The following is a 19955-nucleotide window of genomic DNA, read 5'->3' on the forward strand; positions in this document are numbered from 1 at the left end:
TATCATTCACCTACTTTAAAATATATATATCTGTATTCATTGAAATGTATTTTCATTTATTTGCTAGTATTTGATTGTGTGATTTATACACAGATATATTCATTTCAGCAAGTTGGAGATATGTTGTGGTGGATTATATTTGCGATTGCTGCAGCGTCTGTGGCGCAAGGTATGAAAAATATACTCTGTTTAAAACTTTATTCATCTGATCTTTTACTATTTTAGTTAATTCTATAGCTTCGTAAATTTATGAGCAGTTCAATAATTTACTTGTCAGTATCCAGTACAAGTTAAAAAAAAAAAATTCTGCATTGTGGACAGTTATTTTCAATTTATTTGGCAGTTTACGGTAATTTTGAAAACTTATTGGACGGTGTGAAGTAAACGGCAAACAAAGGATACAAACAGAAGCAAATATAACTTTGAATCAAAAATGGACAGTATCCTTGTTAATAACGACGACGTTTCCTTTAAGATATTGTTTTCGTAATGTACTCTCCCAGGAATAGATATTTTCATACTAGTACCTTTAACAATAAAATCCAATCTTGCACAGCTGTTTTCTTTACTTTATTTATTGGATAATTTGAGAATAGATGAAGATAGAAAATAGTGATCAATCTCCTAACTTCTACATTCTTAACACAATGGAGATTATGTTTAATTACGTTAGCGTTAAACTGTCCATTTTATGAAAATGAAAAATAAGAAATAATCTCGGCCCTACGCACATCGATTAGTTTTCTCTCACTCTCTCTCTCAGGGTGGAGTTTTCTCTCTCACACAGAGTGGACACTTTTTTTGGCTTACATACTTTACTTAAATCAGTACTGCATGTGTTTTGTATGTAGTTTCTGTCTTCCATTTTGTTCGAAATCCTATACTTACTCAACACCTATAGTATTTATAGTTACAAGCATACAGTATATACCCATGATACAAATGGCACTTCGCATCGGTAAATAAAACTGTACGCAGTCGTAGTGGTTTGCCCTCCCGCAACCCATCTATCTTCAGTGACATTGAAATCCGACCTCTGTCGAGGATACGGGAGAGCATACAATTTGATCCACCTATTTACTTCATTATCTTGTTTTGATGTATACTTCGGAATTAACATCGCCTAAACAGGGCATGGGTTGTAAACAATTTCATTGAGGAAAATGTTATCGGGATCACATGCTAAAAGTTCCCACCAACCTAGGCCACATACACTGGAATCTTGATCATTCTTGTAAAACATCTATTAAAGATTTATATCAATTTCAAAAAGATTAGAAATAAGGTTTGATTCCTTATTGGCAAGAAAACTGTAAGAGAAGGGATTACCCATAGTTATACGGAGGCTTTCTATAACATTATCATATATGATTTATAGTATACAGTCCGTCTGTTTGATAAATTGTTTCCGTAATGGACATAGCTCTCACCGTTATGGCAAAAGTGTAAGCACCCCCTTCTCATTCTGTTGAATTTATGGAAACTTTTCACTTCGAAATTTATCAATTTAAGGATTTCATCTTGCATTTATGAATTCGTATTTCACATCCAAACACATCAATGTATTAATATTATCACACTACCTATCTAGGGGATCCACGCAAAAATTTGATGGAAGCTTGTACAATCGATGATGACTGTCCAAAAGATTCAAAGTGCACCATCCGAGGTTGTGATGGCAATATTTGTTTATGTGGAAGAAATCTTATTCCCAATTTCAACTACACCAAATGTGTTTCAAGTGAGTATTTATTTTATGATATTTCAAAATTGTTATAGGTCGAAGTAAGGGGAAGGGGGACTCCTCGAACGCAAAGCAAGAACGGACTGACTGCAAGGAATGTGATATTTTTGTCATAATACGTATGGTTCAATGTATATATTTTCTTTCTTCTTTTTTCAGTTGTAAATGTGTAAATGAATTTTCTTATTTTTAAGAAACGAACCAACGTTCAGCAAATTAGCGAAAAAATAATGATTCATAAGTCCCCAGCAATGTAGAAATGAAAATGTATTTCTTAAAAACTCATTTAAAACTGCAAAACTCAGGTGCGACCCTTCTCATTAATTGGACGCGTAAATTGATGTGTGATATTTTGTAAGCATTAACTACAGAATACATACATTCTTTTGACTCTGAGAAAAGTGGGTGTCACGGGTCTTGTTCAATATTATTTCAAGGTTTCAATTCATAGTAATGGAACTTAAAATTACACACATACACACACATACATTAAGCACAAAACAGAAAAAAATTGCATTTACTATATTTTGGATACCCATTTCCGCCCCTGCCTTGGGTTGAACTCACAATCTACCAGCAGCGTGTGACCAGCGCACTAGAACATCTCGACATGTCAAAAACTTACTGGAATTCTCGCTACGCTGTCACTCGCTACACGGCCATTGAGAACGGAAATGGGATACAGTTACTTGTTCTCATTTTTAGTACAACATAATGTATGAATTTTCGCTAATTCCTGTCATACTTTTACCGTGTATTTTTATTTTTATTTTATTTTTTGGACTCGGGTCATATAAAACACATGTGGATAGGTGACTTATGACATCGGATACAGTAGGAATATCGATCGGATCACATAACAAAGAAAATTATATTTTCCATTATAGAAATAAATTGAATTAGGGGTAGGGTTTCTAGGAATGACTGCAAAAGTGGTGTAGCAAGTTAAAATTATCACACTTTGCTCTACCATGTTATTTTTGTCAGTTATGACTTATTTTCTTAGTTTCGAAAAGCTTTTTTTTTTTCTCGATGAATTTGTTTCATTGTATTTGAGTCTGCCATTCGCCATCAAGTAATCTCACTTAGAAGTGGATTGTCGCAGTAAACGAGCTTTGATTTACAGATTTTCGGTCAACAAGAAGTCGTTGTTGTTGTTGTTTGTTAGTCAAAAGCAAATACAGCTTATAGACATAGTATACAATGTAATAAATCTAAAATCATATAAAACAAACACAGCTTATAGACATAGTATACAATGCAATAAACCTAAAATCATATAAAGGTCAAGAAAGAAAAGAAATGGTGCTTATACATTGGTATTTCTAATTTCAAAGGAATTCTTATTTACCCAAGTTACATAATTCCTTTATACATTCTATGTCGATAAAATTTGAATTAATTAAAGACAGAGGGTCTGATATAATAATACTTTTTTCAAAAATTTGATTCTTAAATGACTGTAGTAGGAACACTTAAAGAAAAAACGAAACTCCTCAAATCAAAGTCAGGGGAAGTAGATTTGATCTGTCTCCTCCTTTATATCCCCCGGTAACTTCGACAAATTATCGCAGTCTTGCATTTTATTCACACACATGGTGGCGTTTTGTGTTCGCAAGCAAACAGGAGGTCGAATTGTATGAATTTGTTTCGGCTTTTTTCGTTGCAGCCCAGTAGCTAAATACTTCGTTACTAGCTTGAAAATACGGATGTATATTTAATTGCTGTTATTAAATTTAGAAATTCATTTCCAAATTAAGGATTATCTCCCTCATGCATAGCTCTTATCCTTGGACGAATTTGGCTCCACTTTTTTGGCACGCTATTTTTGGCTATATTTAGCTCTAAAACTTCATAGTTATTTCGGATTTCAAACATTTCGGTTGAGCATCACTGAAGAGACATTATTTGTCGAAATGCGCATCTGGTGCATCAAAATTGGTATCGTATAAGTTTTACATTCTAAACAGTAATGAATAATGCGTGATGAAAAATTAACTAACGGTGATCAATTTCATAAATCCCATAAAGAATACATAATTAAAAGTAGTAAAACACAGACCTCTTGAAACACCAGAAGTAAGATCAGGTGCCTAAGATCATACCCTGCTGACCGGGCACACTCACCGTGAGAGAAATCCGTAGTTAAAATCAGTATGAGAAGAGCGGGCACACTCACCGTGAGAGAAATCCGTAATTAAAATCAGTATGAGAAGAGCGGGCACACTCACCGTGAGAGAAATCCGTAATTAAAATCAGTATGAGAAGAGCGGGCACACTCACCGTGAGAGAAATCCGTAGTTAAAATCAGTATGAGAAGAGCGGGCACACTCACCGTGAGAGAAATCCGTAGTTAAAATCAGTATGAGAAGAGCGGCATTACAATTCGTATGAAACACGCAAGAGGGCATTCGACTCAATGTTGTATTTGCAAATACTACCATAAAATTGGGAAAATATTGACTTTGAAAGATACTGTAAGAATTAATCATACGCAGAACGTACTCTTGCGCATCGAATCAGCCATATGTAGGTGATATCTAAGATTTATGAATCAGCCATATGTAGGTAATATTTAAGATCTCTCTCTCTCTCTCTCTCTCTCTCTCTCTCTCTATATATATATATATATAGATAATCACAAAGCCAATTAGGTTACTTGACTAGTTACTTTCAATCTTTAGGAATACTCCTGAATATTTCAAGTAAACTCAATCGGCTTTGTGATATTTTTATCGTCCGCTTGTGTAGATTTTTCTATACTTATTCTCTCTGTCTCAATTATTCCTGATCTGATCGATTCCTTCACATTATTTATAATTTTTTGAGATGAAATTAAAGTAACATGTTTTCCATCTTTTCTGGCTTCTTGGCAATGTTGAATAAATCTCGTATGCGGAATTGCACGGTGAAAAATTGGTTTCAGGCGATCACTCAGAAAGAGAAAAAAAAACCACACATTTGATAAACATGGCAATCTATATCACATATCATGTGGTGATTATGAAATAATCACGAAACTTCTTTCATGACTAGACGTAGATGTACGGAGTCATATGGAGACAAACTTGCCATAAGACTAATCATGAGCCAAAGGGTTTATTGTGGTCGCCTTATAGAAAGTGGTGAAGTGATATAAATAGTGGTGAAGTGATATAAATAGTGGTGAAGTGATATAAAAAGTGGTGAAGTGATATAAAAAGTGGTAAAGTGATATAAATAGTGGTGAAGTGATATAAATAGTGGTAAAGTAATATAGATAGTGGTGAAGTGATATAAATAGTGGTGAAGTGATATAAAAAGTGGTAAAGTGATATAAATAATGGTGAAGTGATATAAATAGTGGTAAAGTGATATAGATAGTGGTAAAGTGAAATAAATAGTGGTGAAGTGATATAAATAGTGGTGAAGTGATATAAATAGTGGTGAAGTGATATAAATAGTGGTGAAGTGATATAAAAAGTGGTAAAGTGATATAAATAGTGGTGAAGTGATATGAAAAGTGGTGAAGTGATATACATGTAAATAGTGGTGAAGTGATATAAATAGTGGTAAAGTGATTACTTCGGAGACAAAATTCAATCACCGGGATGTACAATGTAAGTAGATAATCATCACAGTCATTTCGGTTATCGTGGATCTATTTTCAAGTTCCTAAATTCAACATTAACATTTGTTCAGCGGGCGTGGAAGATAAGTAAAGGCATACTTTTCTTGTTTGGACATGGACAAATCCAAGCACTCATAATTCAATAACTCACATAATCAGGCAGCCGACACATTTTTGTATTCCCTTTTAGCTATGATATTGTATTAAATTGTCCCTTCGTATCTCAGCAGTCAAGGGTACCCAAAACAATTTCACTCCTTCTGGAATGAAAGAGTGTTTAGGATTATCATACACTGTACTTTTAAAAGGTATTTTTCTTTACAAGTTTGATTAGCTCCAAATATGAATGTCTTTTTCGAAATGTTTTAACATCATCATCATTTTCGTCGTCATCATTATCAATTCACTATCACCATCATCATTACCATCATTAGTGGTAGATATGTGTAAATCTAAGGTTTTCGATCTGAAATGTAAAATTCTAATAAAACCATCACACAAATACATAAAGATTGTGTCGTCATTTATATTGAATGAAAGGAATGTTATTTCTACAAGACTAAATACGTTAATTCATTTTGATGACAATTAGACCGCCTGTCCATGACACGACCCCGCGGTGCTGGTGTTTGTTTTACAGGCGTACACAATCACTACGTAAACATCATGGCACCTTGATCTTAGGAAAATTAGAAAGTCGTTTTCTTCAGAAATACAGGAAGTGTGATCAGGAAAAGATAATAGATCCCGGTCCTCCGTGCTACCTTTTATGCATGCGAGATAATCGTGTGTTCCTGGAGACGGAGATGGTCCTAGGTATGGAATTTATTCTGACCTGAAATTGACATAGTTTTCTGAAGTCTAGTGTTTTCCAACACTTCCGTTTTAATGGTCTCTGTTTACTAAAGTATTAATAAAATGTCTTTTAAAATTAAGAAAAAAGAATTTAATGCAATAAAAAACAAAATCTTACTTTATTTCTGACCATTCAATGTCCTCGGTATTTTTATGGGTGATTAGTGTTTGAAGCACAGTCTCGTTTAAAGTCAGAATTTCGCAAATTCTATGGTTTTATTTGCAAATACAATGTGTTGTTAAGTGAAATGCTGTCTGATGTGTTTCATACCAATCGTTAGACAGCATTCCAAATTGATTTTGACTGTGGATCACTCTGTTTACCTGATCAAGAGTGTAGGTTCATGGCGGATGTGGCAGCTCGTCAAGGGATGCTTACTCCTCCTAGGCACCTTATTCCCCCCCCCCCCCCCCCCTCTGTTTGTCCTGCTCTTAATTTTGTGTATTCTACATGGACTTGTGAGATTAATCAATCTTCGTTATCTTCACTTTTTCATATATATTTAGTAATCAATGCAACACTGTACAATCGAACTCTAGTAGCAATGGATAGTTTGTGCTTTAGCTGTTGTTGGTTATCAAACACTTAGTTTGGAAACGACACCGAGTTGTAAAACATCAGTAACATACACCAGATCATGTTATCGTGGCAGATACGTGACGTATGCATGACGCTTGAAAATAGTTGAATTCTGGTTTGCACATCAATGGCATTAGTGTAATCAAACTTTGTATAAATGTTGGTGAAACTTTCATAGAAAATGTTAAATGTGGCAAACTTGTATTGTGTTTACATCGATGAATGTCTGACGTGGTCCTATCACACAGCTGCCTTTATGTAAACAATATTAAAAAAAAACCCAAAAAACAAACACCTATAATTCAGTAAGAAGCTAGATGTTTTAAGAAGATTGAGTATTTTCAAGTCAAAGGAAGGACTGCCCAAAATTTACAATACCATAATTTTTCCTCATTTTGATCATTGTTGTACAATTTGGCATGATGACAAGAACACGACAAATATTGATAGGCTTTTTAAAATACCGAAGAGAGCAGCAAGGGTCATTTCACACATAAAAGCACCCCAATCAGTGTCAACTTCATTTACGCTATCAAATCTGAGATGGACGCCTCTGTCTCACTATTTTATACATCGAAAAAAATTGTTCGTGTGTTTCAAGATTTACATCGTATGACGCCAGATGATTTGAATGTTTTTAGATTTGTGAATGATTTACACACTAGAAATACAAGACAACGCTCTATTGATTTATTTACGTCACAAGAGCTAAAACAGGTAATTCTAGAAGATATTTTATCACTTCCAGAATTTATTAGAAGATGCAAATCTTTTGAATCAGCCTATCTGAAATATTATTTTGATTCTCAATAATACTCAGGTGATGATGTAGGTCTCTTTTGATGCAGTTCTTATCTGTATGTACATGTAAATCATCTGTAATATTTTCATGTTTTACATCATGTTCTCGATATGTATATATGTCAAAGACAGGGCCACAATGTAAACTACTTTAATTTGAATAACAAATTGTGTAATCCTGTAGAAATAATGGATATTATCATTATAAAATACTTCGTGTATATATCTTTCTTTTACGATACAATGCAGACATTGGGAAGATGTCTTGTTTTAATCAGACTTTTAATTACAAAAAGAAAACGTCAAAAAGACGTCACAAATTACGCCTTGATTTGAATTATTTTAATATCAGCATCATCCAGAGATACAGATGCATAGCAATTTCAATTTTTTATTTACTATGGCTGAAATCTAAGAACACGTCCCATTAACGTTTCCATTTACCTATCCTTAAAATAATTCCTTTAATTTCATTTGTAGTATTTCAAGTCATTTCTATCATTATTTCACGCTTTCATTCTTTAACTGACATGAACCACAGTTTGTTTGTATGTTGTTTACGTATCATTCGATAATTTTTCACTCATTTAGAGACGACATAATATTTTACGTGAAGTGGCATATGCATGACACTTAAGCCCGTAGCCAGCATGTCAACGCCAACCTCGAAACAAGAAGTTCGTTATTCTGTGCCAAGACCCATGTCTTTCACTTTTAATGTCAGGTGCTTGGCGAAGGAACAGTCACACAGTTCTTGGCACACTGATTTTGACTACGGATAACTCCGTTTACCTGATCAAGATATATGGCTCACGGCGGACGTGACCGGTCGACAGAGGATGCTTACTCCTCCTCGGCACCTGATCCCACCCCTGTTGTGTCCAGGGGTCCGTGTTTGCCCAACTCTCTATTTCATATTGCTTATAGGAGTTATGATATTGACCACTGTTTGTTATCTTCACCTTTCACAATCTATTCTAAACATGCAAGGTTTGGTGCGGCACCCGTTCGAGAATCGACCCCCGGGGAAACTTCATTTGCAGCTACGTACCTTATTTATCACTGCGTTGACGTTATGTGAAGTATTGATAACTTTTAGGAAATAGTGACAAATGGTTGCTATTCAAAATCAAAACAGCGATCGTCTATTAGGTATAGCTTTTGAATATTAAAAAAATGTAATCTATTCCTTGAAAACACCAAATAGATTTTAAAAATGACGATTAATAATATCTTAAAACTGAACGTCCTGAATACGTCTGCAAATGACGTCCATAAACTTTATGAAACGTCATTAGATTTATTGATTGTATATTGTTTAACCTCCCTCTCAAGAATCTGTCACTCATATGGAGACATCTAAACGGTATTATAGAACCCACGGTAGATCAAACGTTGTATAGACATAATTGGCAAGCTGGGATAACATATATTTTGCTTATCGACTTACACTTTTGCATGTTTCAGAACGTTTATAATATATATATATATATATATATGTATTATTGCAGTTGCAGAAGTCAATGGCAGTTGTACTGGCTCCCAGTTATGCCGCCCAGTCAGTAGCCGCTGTGATCACGTGCGGGGCAGATGCGTATGTCAAAACGGATATTCACCCTCCACAGCAAACAACAATGTCATCTACTGCAAACAAAAACCTCTACTTTCCACTTCCACCAGCTTTTCTTTACTGAACGAAAACTGTGACAATAATCAACAGAAATGTTCCCCAGAAAACCATTTAGAGTGCGTTAAGGGTGTGTGTGTCTGCGCAAACGGGTACAAAGAAGCTTCCATTGAAATAATCAACGCCTATCCATTTAATGTGGTACAGTGCGTTCCAGCAAATTTTTCGATCGGTAAGTAAACTGTAGATGCATTTTTTTTTATCATATAACTGTCCACCAATGAATTACTTTAAAGAACAGAAATATTGTGTTTTTCTTTCTGATTGGAAAACATCTGTTGAATACTAAAATGGCCTCACGCAATCTTATTCTTAGTTCTCAGTTCTGTTTCGTTGCGAAAATTACCCGTTATGATCTCAAATGCCCATTATTGGTTTGGAATAATTTCTTACCATCTCTTGGTACAAAATAGAGATTTTAAGACATTTGGTTTGAGATGATTTAAAAAGAGACCTCGACGTATAAATTGTGTTTGTCGGACCTTGATAAACAACTTCAGATTATTTCCGCAATGGTTTGTGCATTTCATGTCGTTCGCAAGATCAAACGTCCATAAATAAGTGAATAGTGGATTTAGAAGCTTTACCAAATCTTGTTTACCACATATTTGTAGCATACACACCATCAGTGGCTAAGATTTAAGATATCTGACGCATAACAAACAAATTATTTAGACAAGCACAGGAAAATATCAAAATTGAATGCAATTTTCACAAATCCTTATGTTTTACAAGGGAAGGATTGGCTTATGCAATGCAAACGTGAATTCAAACATCTTACATTCTTTCTGTAACAAATCGACAAACTGTTTTAATATCCCGTATGGATCCGGGTTAGAATAGGTACTCACCACCCCTTACTTGTTGTAAGAGGCGACTAAAAGGGGCTGTCCTTTGGGTGAGACCGCAAAAACCGAGGCCACGTGTCACAGCAGGTGTGATACAATAAAGATCTCTCCCTGCTCAAAGGCTGTAAGCGCCGAACATAAGCCTAAATTTTGCAGCCCTTCACCGGCAATGGCGACGTCTCCATATGAGTGAAAGATACTCGAGTGGGACATTAAACAATATACAATCAACCAACCAACCGTTTTAATATTGCTGATATTTAATTTTATTCTACACACACATACACACAGCACGCACACGCACATACAGGTAAATATATATTAACTTTAAAAAATACTTTTAAAAACCCACTTTCTAAAAATTGTCTTCCCTGATTTTAAAGCTTCTTACACTGTACAATTTTTTGTTTTATTTTCAATGACCGTTTTAATGCAAATGTTTAAATCTTCTTAATGTTTTATTGTGTTGATTCCTAATATTTTGCATAGTGCTTGACATAAAAAATTTATAGAATTTTTTTTTAGGTATTGATCTTAATTATAGTGTTTTATTTTGGTAATTTTTACAGATATAAGATCTTATGCCATTTAATTTCATTCAATTGTGCTTTATTCCTCTTGTTACCCTTGTAAAGCGCCATAGATTAATTTGTTTTATGTAAGGATATTCTTAACTTCAGGTATAAAGATAAAAGAAGATCAATGTTTCACTCCAATTGCAGGTAAAATTGAAAGTGATATATCTTTAAATAGAATAACCAGTGATTAACAAGATGCACATGCGTATATGATTATTTCTACACTGTTTTTATGTGATTTTAGTAACACCTACTCCATCTTCAAGGTCAACATCTGCAAGTAAACCCATCCCATTGACGGCCAGTGCCCAGTTTTCATCTCAATTTGTGTTAAAATCTGACATTCCATCATTATCAACAGATTTTGGACAAACACTGCAATCAGCGTCATTAACAGGTTTGACAAACTTACTACCTACCCGTGCAACCACATCATCTTTTAAAACACTGAGATACACATCCAGAATTCCGGAACCTCTATCGACAGCCCAGATAGAAGATAGTATTAGCAACGCTTTTCCTTCGACAATACTTCCGCAGAGTAATGTGATGGAATCGTTTTCGGAAACAAATCTGGAAACAGAACAAACAGCAGAGCACACCTACATTAACTCGTTTTATTCACAATTCATTTCAGACCTAAGGACAAGCAGCGAAAATTATGAACCCTCTTCAATCGGCGTTTTCTCAAGTTTATCATTTTTCACAGCAATGAGTAAAAATATTCTAACAACCCATTTTCCATCGGCAAGCAAGAGTGTTTCATCTCCTTCAGTGGACCCCAGTTTCAAACCGACATCAATTCTTGTTGGATCATCTGAAGTAATGTCCAGTTCTTTCAACTCTGAAACATCTGGACAAGTGTTAAAGAGTTCCACGTGGTCTTATATTGCATCATTATCAGATACTGCTTCAGTTTCACCATCACTTTCAACATCACAATTGAAAACAACTATGCTACCGACGTCACACATTACGAGAAGCGCTTTAATAGAAACATCAACGTTTTCCAAAACGCCCTTCTCTTCCGAATTTGTTGCGTCCACTGTTTTGACAATACAAAATTTGACTCCTTTTCCAACATTCTCTGAACAACATACAATATCTGCTCCTATTACTATTAGTCCAACACCCAGTCAGTCCAGTATTCCGTCTGTTGTCTCCAGTTCAGTTGTAACAACAGAATCTCCGAGGACAACAACAAAACCTCCAGTTGCAATCACAACAACACCACAACAAACAACCATAGATTTGAGGCACACTACTAAACCTAGTAAGATATATTCATTCTTAATAATATTCGTTCAATGAGAGTCATCGCAAAATCTTTTCAATTTCATTTTGTTGTATTTACAAAGTTAAAAATCTCAGACGAAGACCTCACCATCATTTAACAGTTAACTATTTTTACTTCAAACTATTGCGTACTTTTACTGTTTATGTATATAACAAATGGAGGAAAGTTTGTAGTTTTCAACAAGACTATATTACGAGTACTTCGAAACTTGGAGCATATTGTTCTTTTCAACTAAAAACTGTTTTCCAGCAACTATTGGAGATTCTTGTGAGAAGAACATCACGTGTCCTGAAAACGCTATTTGTGAAAGGCGAGATACTTGCGGTGACACTGTGATATGTTACTGCAAGCATGGTCATGTATCCAGCGAAAAGAAAGAAAAATGTTTAGCAAGTAAGGCAAAATACTAGTTTTGAGTAAATTTAAGTAACTTCCAAAAAAAAAAATGTCCGTCAGCGTACTAAATTATTTGTTTGTCAGAGAAATTAGAGAAGGATAACCATGTGGTAATCTTACACAAGGAATTTGATGTAATTATGCTCAACTAAGAGTTACGTCTCTAATATCAGAAGGATATTGTACATTAAAAGTCCGATAATACTGTAGTCTTCGTGCAAGAAATCGAAAATAATAACCAAGTACAAGATATGAAATAATGTACTAGGTTTATGACGATTAAACATTTTATGGTCATTCATACTGTGACAAACAATATATATATATATATATATGGTTCGACTCCGGGCTGGGGTGAAAATTTTCAGTACCTAGTTGGGATTATTTAGTGCTTTATATATTAATTGATTGATTATCACATGTATCGTTTAGATCCTAGGGGTTAATGTAAGGTTGGGTGTTATAATTGTTTGTTTGTGCTTTCTATTAAATATTCTATACAATTTCATCGAAAGATCCACTCTCCTTATAAAATATCTTAAACACTGAATAACACAGCGACTGTGTGAGATTGCATCAGTGTGTATAAGTATAAGCCGAGTGGACTTCCGGACTGGTTTGACAGTCTTGCTAGGCAGTGGGTGCTGTAGGTCGCTGGTTCGACCCCGGGCTGGGGTGAAAATGTTCAGTACCTAGTTGTGATTAGTTAGTGCTTTATATATATATATATATATATATATATATATATATACTAAAAATTTGATAAGGATCACTAGGTTATATGTGTGTAATTTACCACTAACATAACAAAAGACATAAATTTGAATCAGAAACGTGTTTACTCAGGTTATGAATGAAAATTCATAAACGGCATGAACTTTTATCAATACGGAATGCTTGAAATCTGAAAACAACACCAAAAGGCATTTCATTACAAAAAGTTAACAGCAAACCAGAGAAAGAATTACACAGTTTTTGGGGATAGTCCATCATTACACTTAATCGATGAAGTGTCAATACCGGGTATGGCCTCCCATTGCATCAATGACGGCTTGACAACGTCGAGCCATGCTGTCAATAAGCACCCGGATGTTTTCAATGGGAAGGTTGTTCCACTCTTCCACGAGGGCGTTTCCGAGCTCTGCCAAAGTCGTGGGTTGTGCTGTACGGCGTGAAAGGGCAACCTGCAGCATGTTCCATACATGCTCAATCGGGTTCAAGTCCGGCGAGCGCGCTAGTCAGTCCATACGGACAATTGTCTCCTGCTGAAGGTACTGCTCCACCACCCTGGCGCGATGAGGACGGGCGTTATCATCCATCAGGATGAACTCAGGGCCAACAGCACCAACGTAGGGTCTGACGTAAACATCGAGGATCTCATCCCGGTACCGCACCCCCGTCATTGTTCCTCTCTCCAGGACTTGAATATCTGTTCTTCCATCCCTGCTGATTCCACCCCAGACCATGATGGAACCACCACCATAACGGTCATGTTCACTGATGTTGGCATCATGGAAACGTTCACGTTGTCGTCGCCACACTCGGTGCCTCCTGTCTGTAAAGTCCAAACAATACTTGGACTCATCGGTGAACAGAACTTGAACCCAATCGTTCTGTGTCCAAGTGACATGATCTTCAGCCCAGTCCAATCGCTCCCGCCGGTGTCGAACAGTCAGAGGGACTCGAACACATGCCCTTCTCGAGTTGAGACCTGCATTGTGAAGCCGATTCCGTATCGTCTGAGTGGACACATTCACCCCCCGAGGCGTTAAGGAGGTCGTTACGTAGGCTGGTTGCTGTCCAGAAGGGATGGCGTCGTGCCTGAAGAGCCACAAAATGGTCTTGGCGTTGGGTTGTCGACCTCTGACGACCATCCCCATGTTGGTGTGCTGCTGTACCAAAAGTTTGCTGTCGGTTCCAGGCCCTGTTTACAACGCTCTGGCTGACGTTTAGTGCATTTGTAACGTCACGTTGTGAATAGCCAGCGTCAAGCATTCCAATACATCTGCCCAGTTGTTCTGTCATCAGACAACGCCTTACACGTTGAGGGGGCATTGTATTGATAAACGTAGAGTAAACACTCAAGTAAGTTTGAAAGTTTAGAAAGAATCAGACACCGATGCCTGAGTGAAAATCGTGCAATGGTAGCAAAAGCATAAACTGTGACGAGAAACGCATTTCCCATGGCATGAAATGCACGTGCAAGTTTATGGAAGACGTTTTTGATTTCACTTGGACACAATATTGCCAGTTATGCAGTTATTAATTTTTTAAACAGAAAAATATCTATGATCCTTATCAAATTTTGAGTAGTATATATGACCAACGACACGAACAACCAGATTGTCAAATTTTCAGGACGACCTGTCCCTTCTTCAGGACAAACGAAAAAAATTACATAATTGTATTTGACCTTGTATCCACGTTGTGGATCCGACAGTTCTAGGTATCGGGTGTTGGTGGAACTTAGAAAAACAATGCTCTCTTGTTTAGTAAACGTCAGAGTAAGTTGAAATCTGATTAATAGGGATCTCATGACTAGATAGGTACTTCTCAGTTTGAGCATCCTTTGAATAGCTTTGAAGAATGTTTGAATCACAAAGTCATTGACTCTGAATTTATTTGCCTTCCAAAGTTTACTTTGAAAGTGGATGCCTTCCTTACAGATCATTTTGAATCTGCACATTGATAAATGATAGAGGAAGTAATATCTTTCTCATTTATTTCTGATTTAATGATTATGTTTTACACTTAGGTGTTTCTAATCATCCTTGATGGTACAACGCTCTGCATGTGAATATTTAGGTATCTTACGAGTGCAAGGTTGATATGGATATTGATTTGGATTTGGAGTATCTTAATGGCGTTGTTACACATGTTTGAAAACACTTCACAAAAGTATAAAAGAAACTTAAGGAAACCCATGTAACCAAATAGTGCAAACTACTGCAAAAGTCACAGGGATAAGTAAATCTTGGTGTGCCCCTGAACACTTGTGATTTTAGCGTTCACAGAGGACAGTCAGGCATTGCATGCATGTAATGAGAAGAAGTGGGTTTTTTCTATTTGTTAGATGATGTCCTTAGAATACTTTAATTTTGTTGATACATGTGAAGGCATATAATTTCCACAAAGATTGAAATGTAAAACGTATTCCATGTTCTCGCGTACAATTTTACGTATCAGTTTACATACTTGTTTACACGTATAAAAAGTTATAATGTGTGTGTATCAGTGCGGGTATCATTTTCTGTCTGCGGTTAGTTTTCTGCCTACCGTAACTTTCTATATTTAGATATATAGATATCCGTCTACTTCTAGGTATCAGCCTATGATTAGGTATCTACAGCTCATTATTTGTCTACGATTGGTTACATGTCTACTGTTAGCTATCTGCCCACCGCGAAGTATAGGTCTAATGTTACTTATATCATTCTACCGATTGTTACATCATTATGTCGATTGTACATCATTCTGTCGATTAGTATATCATTCTGTCGACCGTTACATTATTCTATCGATTGTTATATCATTCTCCCGATTTTTACATTATTCTGCCGATTTTTACATCATTCTGACGATTCTTACATCATTCTGCCGATTGTTACATCATTCTGTCGATTGTTACATAATTCTGCCGATTGTTACATCATTCTGTTGATTGTTACATCATTCTGTTGATTGTTGTAACATCATTCTGTCGGTTGTTGTTACATCATTTTACTGATTGTTGTTACATCATTCTAGTGATTGTTGTTACATCATTCTATTTCTTTATTTCCGTTTACCTTTTATTTTATAACTATATTCTTAGTTGTAGAATTCAGCCATTACTTACATGTATATCATTTACATGTTAGTTACATTATTCTACTGTTAGCAATATTAATCTACCATTAAGCTTAGCTGAGTCCTAACCCATAAATATTGTTCCTTAGGTGGAATTTCTCCCACACGAGTTTATATCGGATGATTATTTTTCTTACATTTATCAAAATCCTCATTTGAACTTGCTAAAAACTTAAAATTTTGATTTCGACAAAAGCTTTCATACGTTTATTTTTTTGATTTTGAATTTTCTTAAAGCTCCTGAATTAATGCACTAAACTATGGACAAAATCTGAAAAATAACCCTTTGCTATTTTTTTGTGCGGACAAGAAAATTCTACCTCTGAAACAAAATTTGCTGTCTAGGACTCGATGTTTGTGCCTAGTTACCACGATAAAAAGGAATATTAGCATCTGTTGTGTGTTGGAGGAATGTTTGCAAAGAAATCATCAAAAAACCCACATCAACATAGCCTGTGAATGATTTGAAAATATTCACTAGGCCGAAATATTAAAAGTGGTCTATCACCATCAAAAACACCGCGCCATGGATTTATATAAAAAGAAAGTAAATAGTTACAGCGTCTTTCAACACACCTGTATTTATTTTGAAAATTCGATGAATACATGATGAATACATGATATAACCTGATGGCACAATGCACTAAGAAATGCATATAAGAAACATATATATCAGTATAAACAAACTATGTACTAGGAATTCTATAATTTGAATCATTTGAGAATAAAATGTTATCCTTTAATGTCGTTATTACAATTGTTTTAAACCATACAATTCGAAGATATATTTCAAAAATTTAGTACTACACAAATCAGAAAGCACACATTAGTTTTTGCAAATCTTTCTTATGATAAATTTTTTCAGTACGGTATCTTGGTTGGAAATGCACATCGGACAAACAATGTTTAGGACCCAACACAGCTTGTGTCGCCGGATTCTGCTCCTGTAAAGATGGCTATTTAGCGAGCAGTAATGGAACAAGATGCAGAAGAGAAATGTCCTGGTTCGTGACTTTCCCCCTTCTTGGAGACCGATGTAATGGGTTTCTGTCCTCCTGCTATAACTTTGACGAACAAGAGTGTAGAAACAAGAGGTGTTCCTGTAAGACTGGATATAGAGAAATGCAAGACAGTGAACGGAAGTTGCGTCACAAGGATTATCAGCAATGTATTAAAAACGATACAATTTCTGGTATGTCATTAATATTCTTCTATATTATGTGTGAAAGATGCTTTGACAAGATAATGTAGTAAATTCTTCTAATGATGCGATTAAAAGTTTCAAGAAATTTGAATGCTGTTTTAGAAGAATTGCACATTAGGTCGCGCACTGTATTGCACTGAGCTTCAATATTGAACAAGGAAAGTATTGCACCCCAAACCAAGAACTGGAATAGCTTTTTGTTTATAGGTACCCTGAAAGAAAACACACGATGTACGGATCTGACTGCATTGGAGTTATCAGACCCCTACAACTCGGAGGCAAACAGAAGCAAGTTTTTATGATAAATTCATGATTGATAATCTGCTATTCAGGTACTGAATTTGTTATGAATAACGCCATTTTCACATTTTTCGAAACAGAAATTAGAGTGATGCAAGGAGCCATTATAGGAGGAATCATAGCCTTCATTGTTTTAGTACTTACAGTGGTAGGAGTGATATCTTATATCAGATACAAAAAGAGGTAATTAATTAACTTATATTCAACAGGACTAATTTGGATACATTGTATATGCTAGTATGAATTAATTACAATTGATTTTCGCACTGTAAATTTAATCGTTGAAAAAAAAGTATGTTAACGTTTGAAAAGCTAGAACGTACACAATATACAATTGTATGAAACCACTATCAACTATAGAAAGGTTTGACTTGGTTGTTCAACAAAGTCATTTCAATCTATCGAACTTAACTTTTGTTTCTCATTTTAAACAATATAATTTAACATTTATTTGCAGAGAATTTTTCAAACTGTTAAATAATGTGTACTGCAGCAAACCTTTCTGTCATTTTGTCGTTTTTCAATTGTGTAGAACAGGCGACATGAATAATGACTCAGGATCAGAAATATCATTTGAGCGACAATCCAGTGGACGATATTCATTCAAAATCCCGCGCCCTTTCGCAACATACAACACCACATCTGCTGACAATGTATCATTCCACAACCGTTCTTTTAAAGAGGATGAAACACATCGTCTTCGAGAGGACGAGATGAAATCATTGAACGGAACTCTGGCTAAATTTTACTTCGATGAAATTGACTACAAGTCACATGATGATTTCAGCAGACTACACGAAGATGTAAAGTGATGACGTCATTTTTGTCATTTGATTCGAGATTACAGTTCACTGGAACTGACATTGGTGCGAGTGAGTACTGGTGTGTTAGGGACATTTACATGAATGTGAGTACCGAAATAGGTGTTAGAATTCATACATCATTGTCTTTTCAGTAAGATTATTTCTATGGACAATATCAAAAACTCCAGATCAACTTGCAGAAATTCCTTCAGTAATAGTTCAAGATTAATTCGTTTTAAACGTTTTACTTCGACACTATAATCACAATCAGTTTGATTCATTTCCAAACGTTACGAACGATTTTTCCATATATATATATATATATATATAATAGACCCACAGGTCACGAGTCTCTTGCCTAGAGCGAATGGTCTTATGCGCTGGAAGTGGGTATTCATATAATAGTATATTTCTCGTTGCTTACGGTCTTTGAGCAGGGATGAATCTTTATCGTACCACACTTGCTGTGACACGAAGCCTCGGTTTTTGTTGTTTCACCCTAAGATTGATTGATTGATTGAATATTGTTTAACGTCCTTGTCGAGAATATTTCACTCATATGGAGACATCACCACTGCCGGAGAAGGGCTGCAAAATTTAGGCCTATGCTCAGCGCTTATAGCCTTTGAGCAGATATGGATTCTTATCGTGTCACACCTGCTGTGACATGGGACCTCGGTTTTTGCGATCTCATCCGAAGAACCGCCCCATTTCGTCGCCTTCTACGACAAGCATGGGGTACTGAGGACCTATTCTAACCCGAATACCCACGGGATTCTCATCCACCATTTAGTCGCCTCTTACAACAAGCAAGGGGTTATTTATATATTATTATATATATTGTTTATATATATGTATATATCTTCATTTAAGACACTAATGCCTGTATATAGAGTGTATGCATATTTTAATATCATTGTGAACAAACGTAGGTTTTCTCTCAATGTATTTTTCCAAACTTATATTTACCTTTTTGAATCTTCTTCAGTATTCTGTTGTCAATTCCGATTTCATCAACCTGTATACCAATGAAAGAATGTAGTATCAATGAAATGTGATCTTGCTAGAAATTCTTTGAGACAACTACTATACACACAATATATATATTCATTTGTTGTGATAATGGCGATCCCTTACATCCACTCAAAGATGTTCCTCATATTAAAACAGTACATACTAGTAGGCATATAATATATACCAGTACGTCATATATAGCATCATCCATATACGGTTTATTATCAATAACTAGAACGTTATTATTCTACAAAACTTGAACATTGTTATTTAGAAACCGGTCGCGGTAAATCAAAGGTAGAGCGGTCGCTAGCCGGGAGGTCGTGAGTTCAACCCCCACATGCACCACGGTCTCGTCAAAGCTAAGACGTCAACATAGGTACATGTAG

At 35.6% G+C, this 19955-nt stretch overlaps 2 protein-coding genes across 2 annotated transcripts in view; one reads left to right on the forward strand and one right to left on the reverse strand.

Moving 5' to 3' along the window:
* On the forward strand, window positions 1-19503 carry LOC125679904 (uncharacterized). Its single transcript, XM_048919353.2, has 10 exons — window positions 1-169; window positions 1592-1741; window positions 9102-9449; window positions 10806-10847; window positions 10948-11976; window positions 12250-12393; window positions 17111-17437; window positions 17657-17737; window positions 17830-17932; window positions 18282-19503. Exons 1-10 carry the CDS (start codon window positions 121-123, stop codon window positions 18559-18561), a joined length of 2553 nt encoding a protein of 850 aa, XP_048775310.2. The 5' UTR covers window positions 1-120; the 3' UTR covers window positions 18562-19503.
* The window catches only part of LOC125681889 (uncharacterized), an 11878-nt gene continuing 8767 nt past the window's right edge, over window positions 16845-19955 (reverse strand). The window contains exons 23-24 of the mRNA XM_048922142.2: window positions 19522-19570; window positions 16845-17353 (exon numbers count right to left, since the gene is read on the reverse strand). Coding sequence (XP_048778099.2) covers window positions 19537-19570 — 34 coding nt within the window. The 3' untranslated portion in view covers window positions 16845-17353; window positions 19522-19536. The remainder of the gene's footprint in view (window positions 17354-19521; window positions 19571-19955) is intronic.

Source organism: Ostrea edulis, chromosome 2 (assembly GCF_947568905.1).
Source record: "Ostrea edulis chromosome 2, xbOstEdul1.1, whole genome shotgun sequence".
Lineage (NCBI taxonomy): Eukaryota > Metazoa > Mollusca > Bivalvia > Ostreida > Ostreidae > Ostrea > Ostrea edulis.

What these genes read in the sequence shown, in the direction of transcription:
- LOC125679904 (XM_048919353.2), top strand. Translation starts at nt 121, where the DNA reads ATGTTGTGGTGGATTATATTTGCGATTGCTGCAGCGTCTGTGGCGCAA. An exon ending in GAGGCACACTACTAAACCTA is followed by an intron (nt 11,977 to 12,249) that starts GTAAGATATATT and finishes ACTGTTTTCCAG; the next exon opens with CAACTATTGGAGATTCTTGT. An exon ending in TATATCAGATACAAAAAGAG is followed by an intron (nt 17,933 to 18,281) that starts GTAATTAATTAA and finishes TCAATTGTGTAG; the next exon opens with AACAGGCGACATGAATAATG.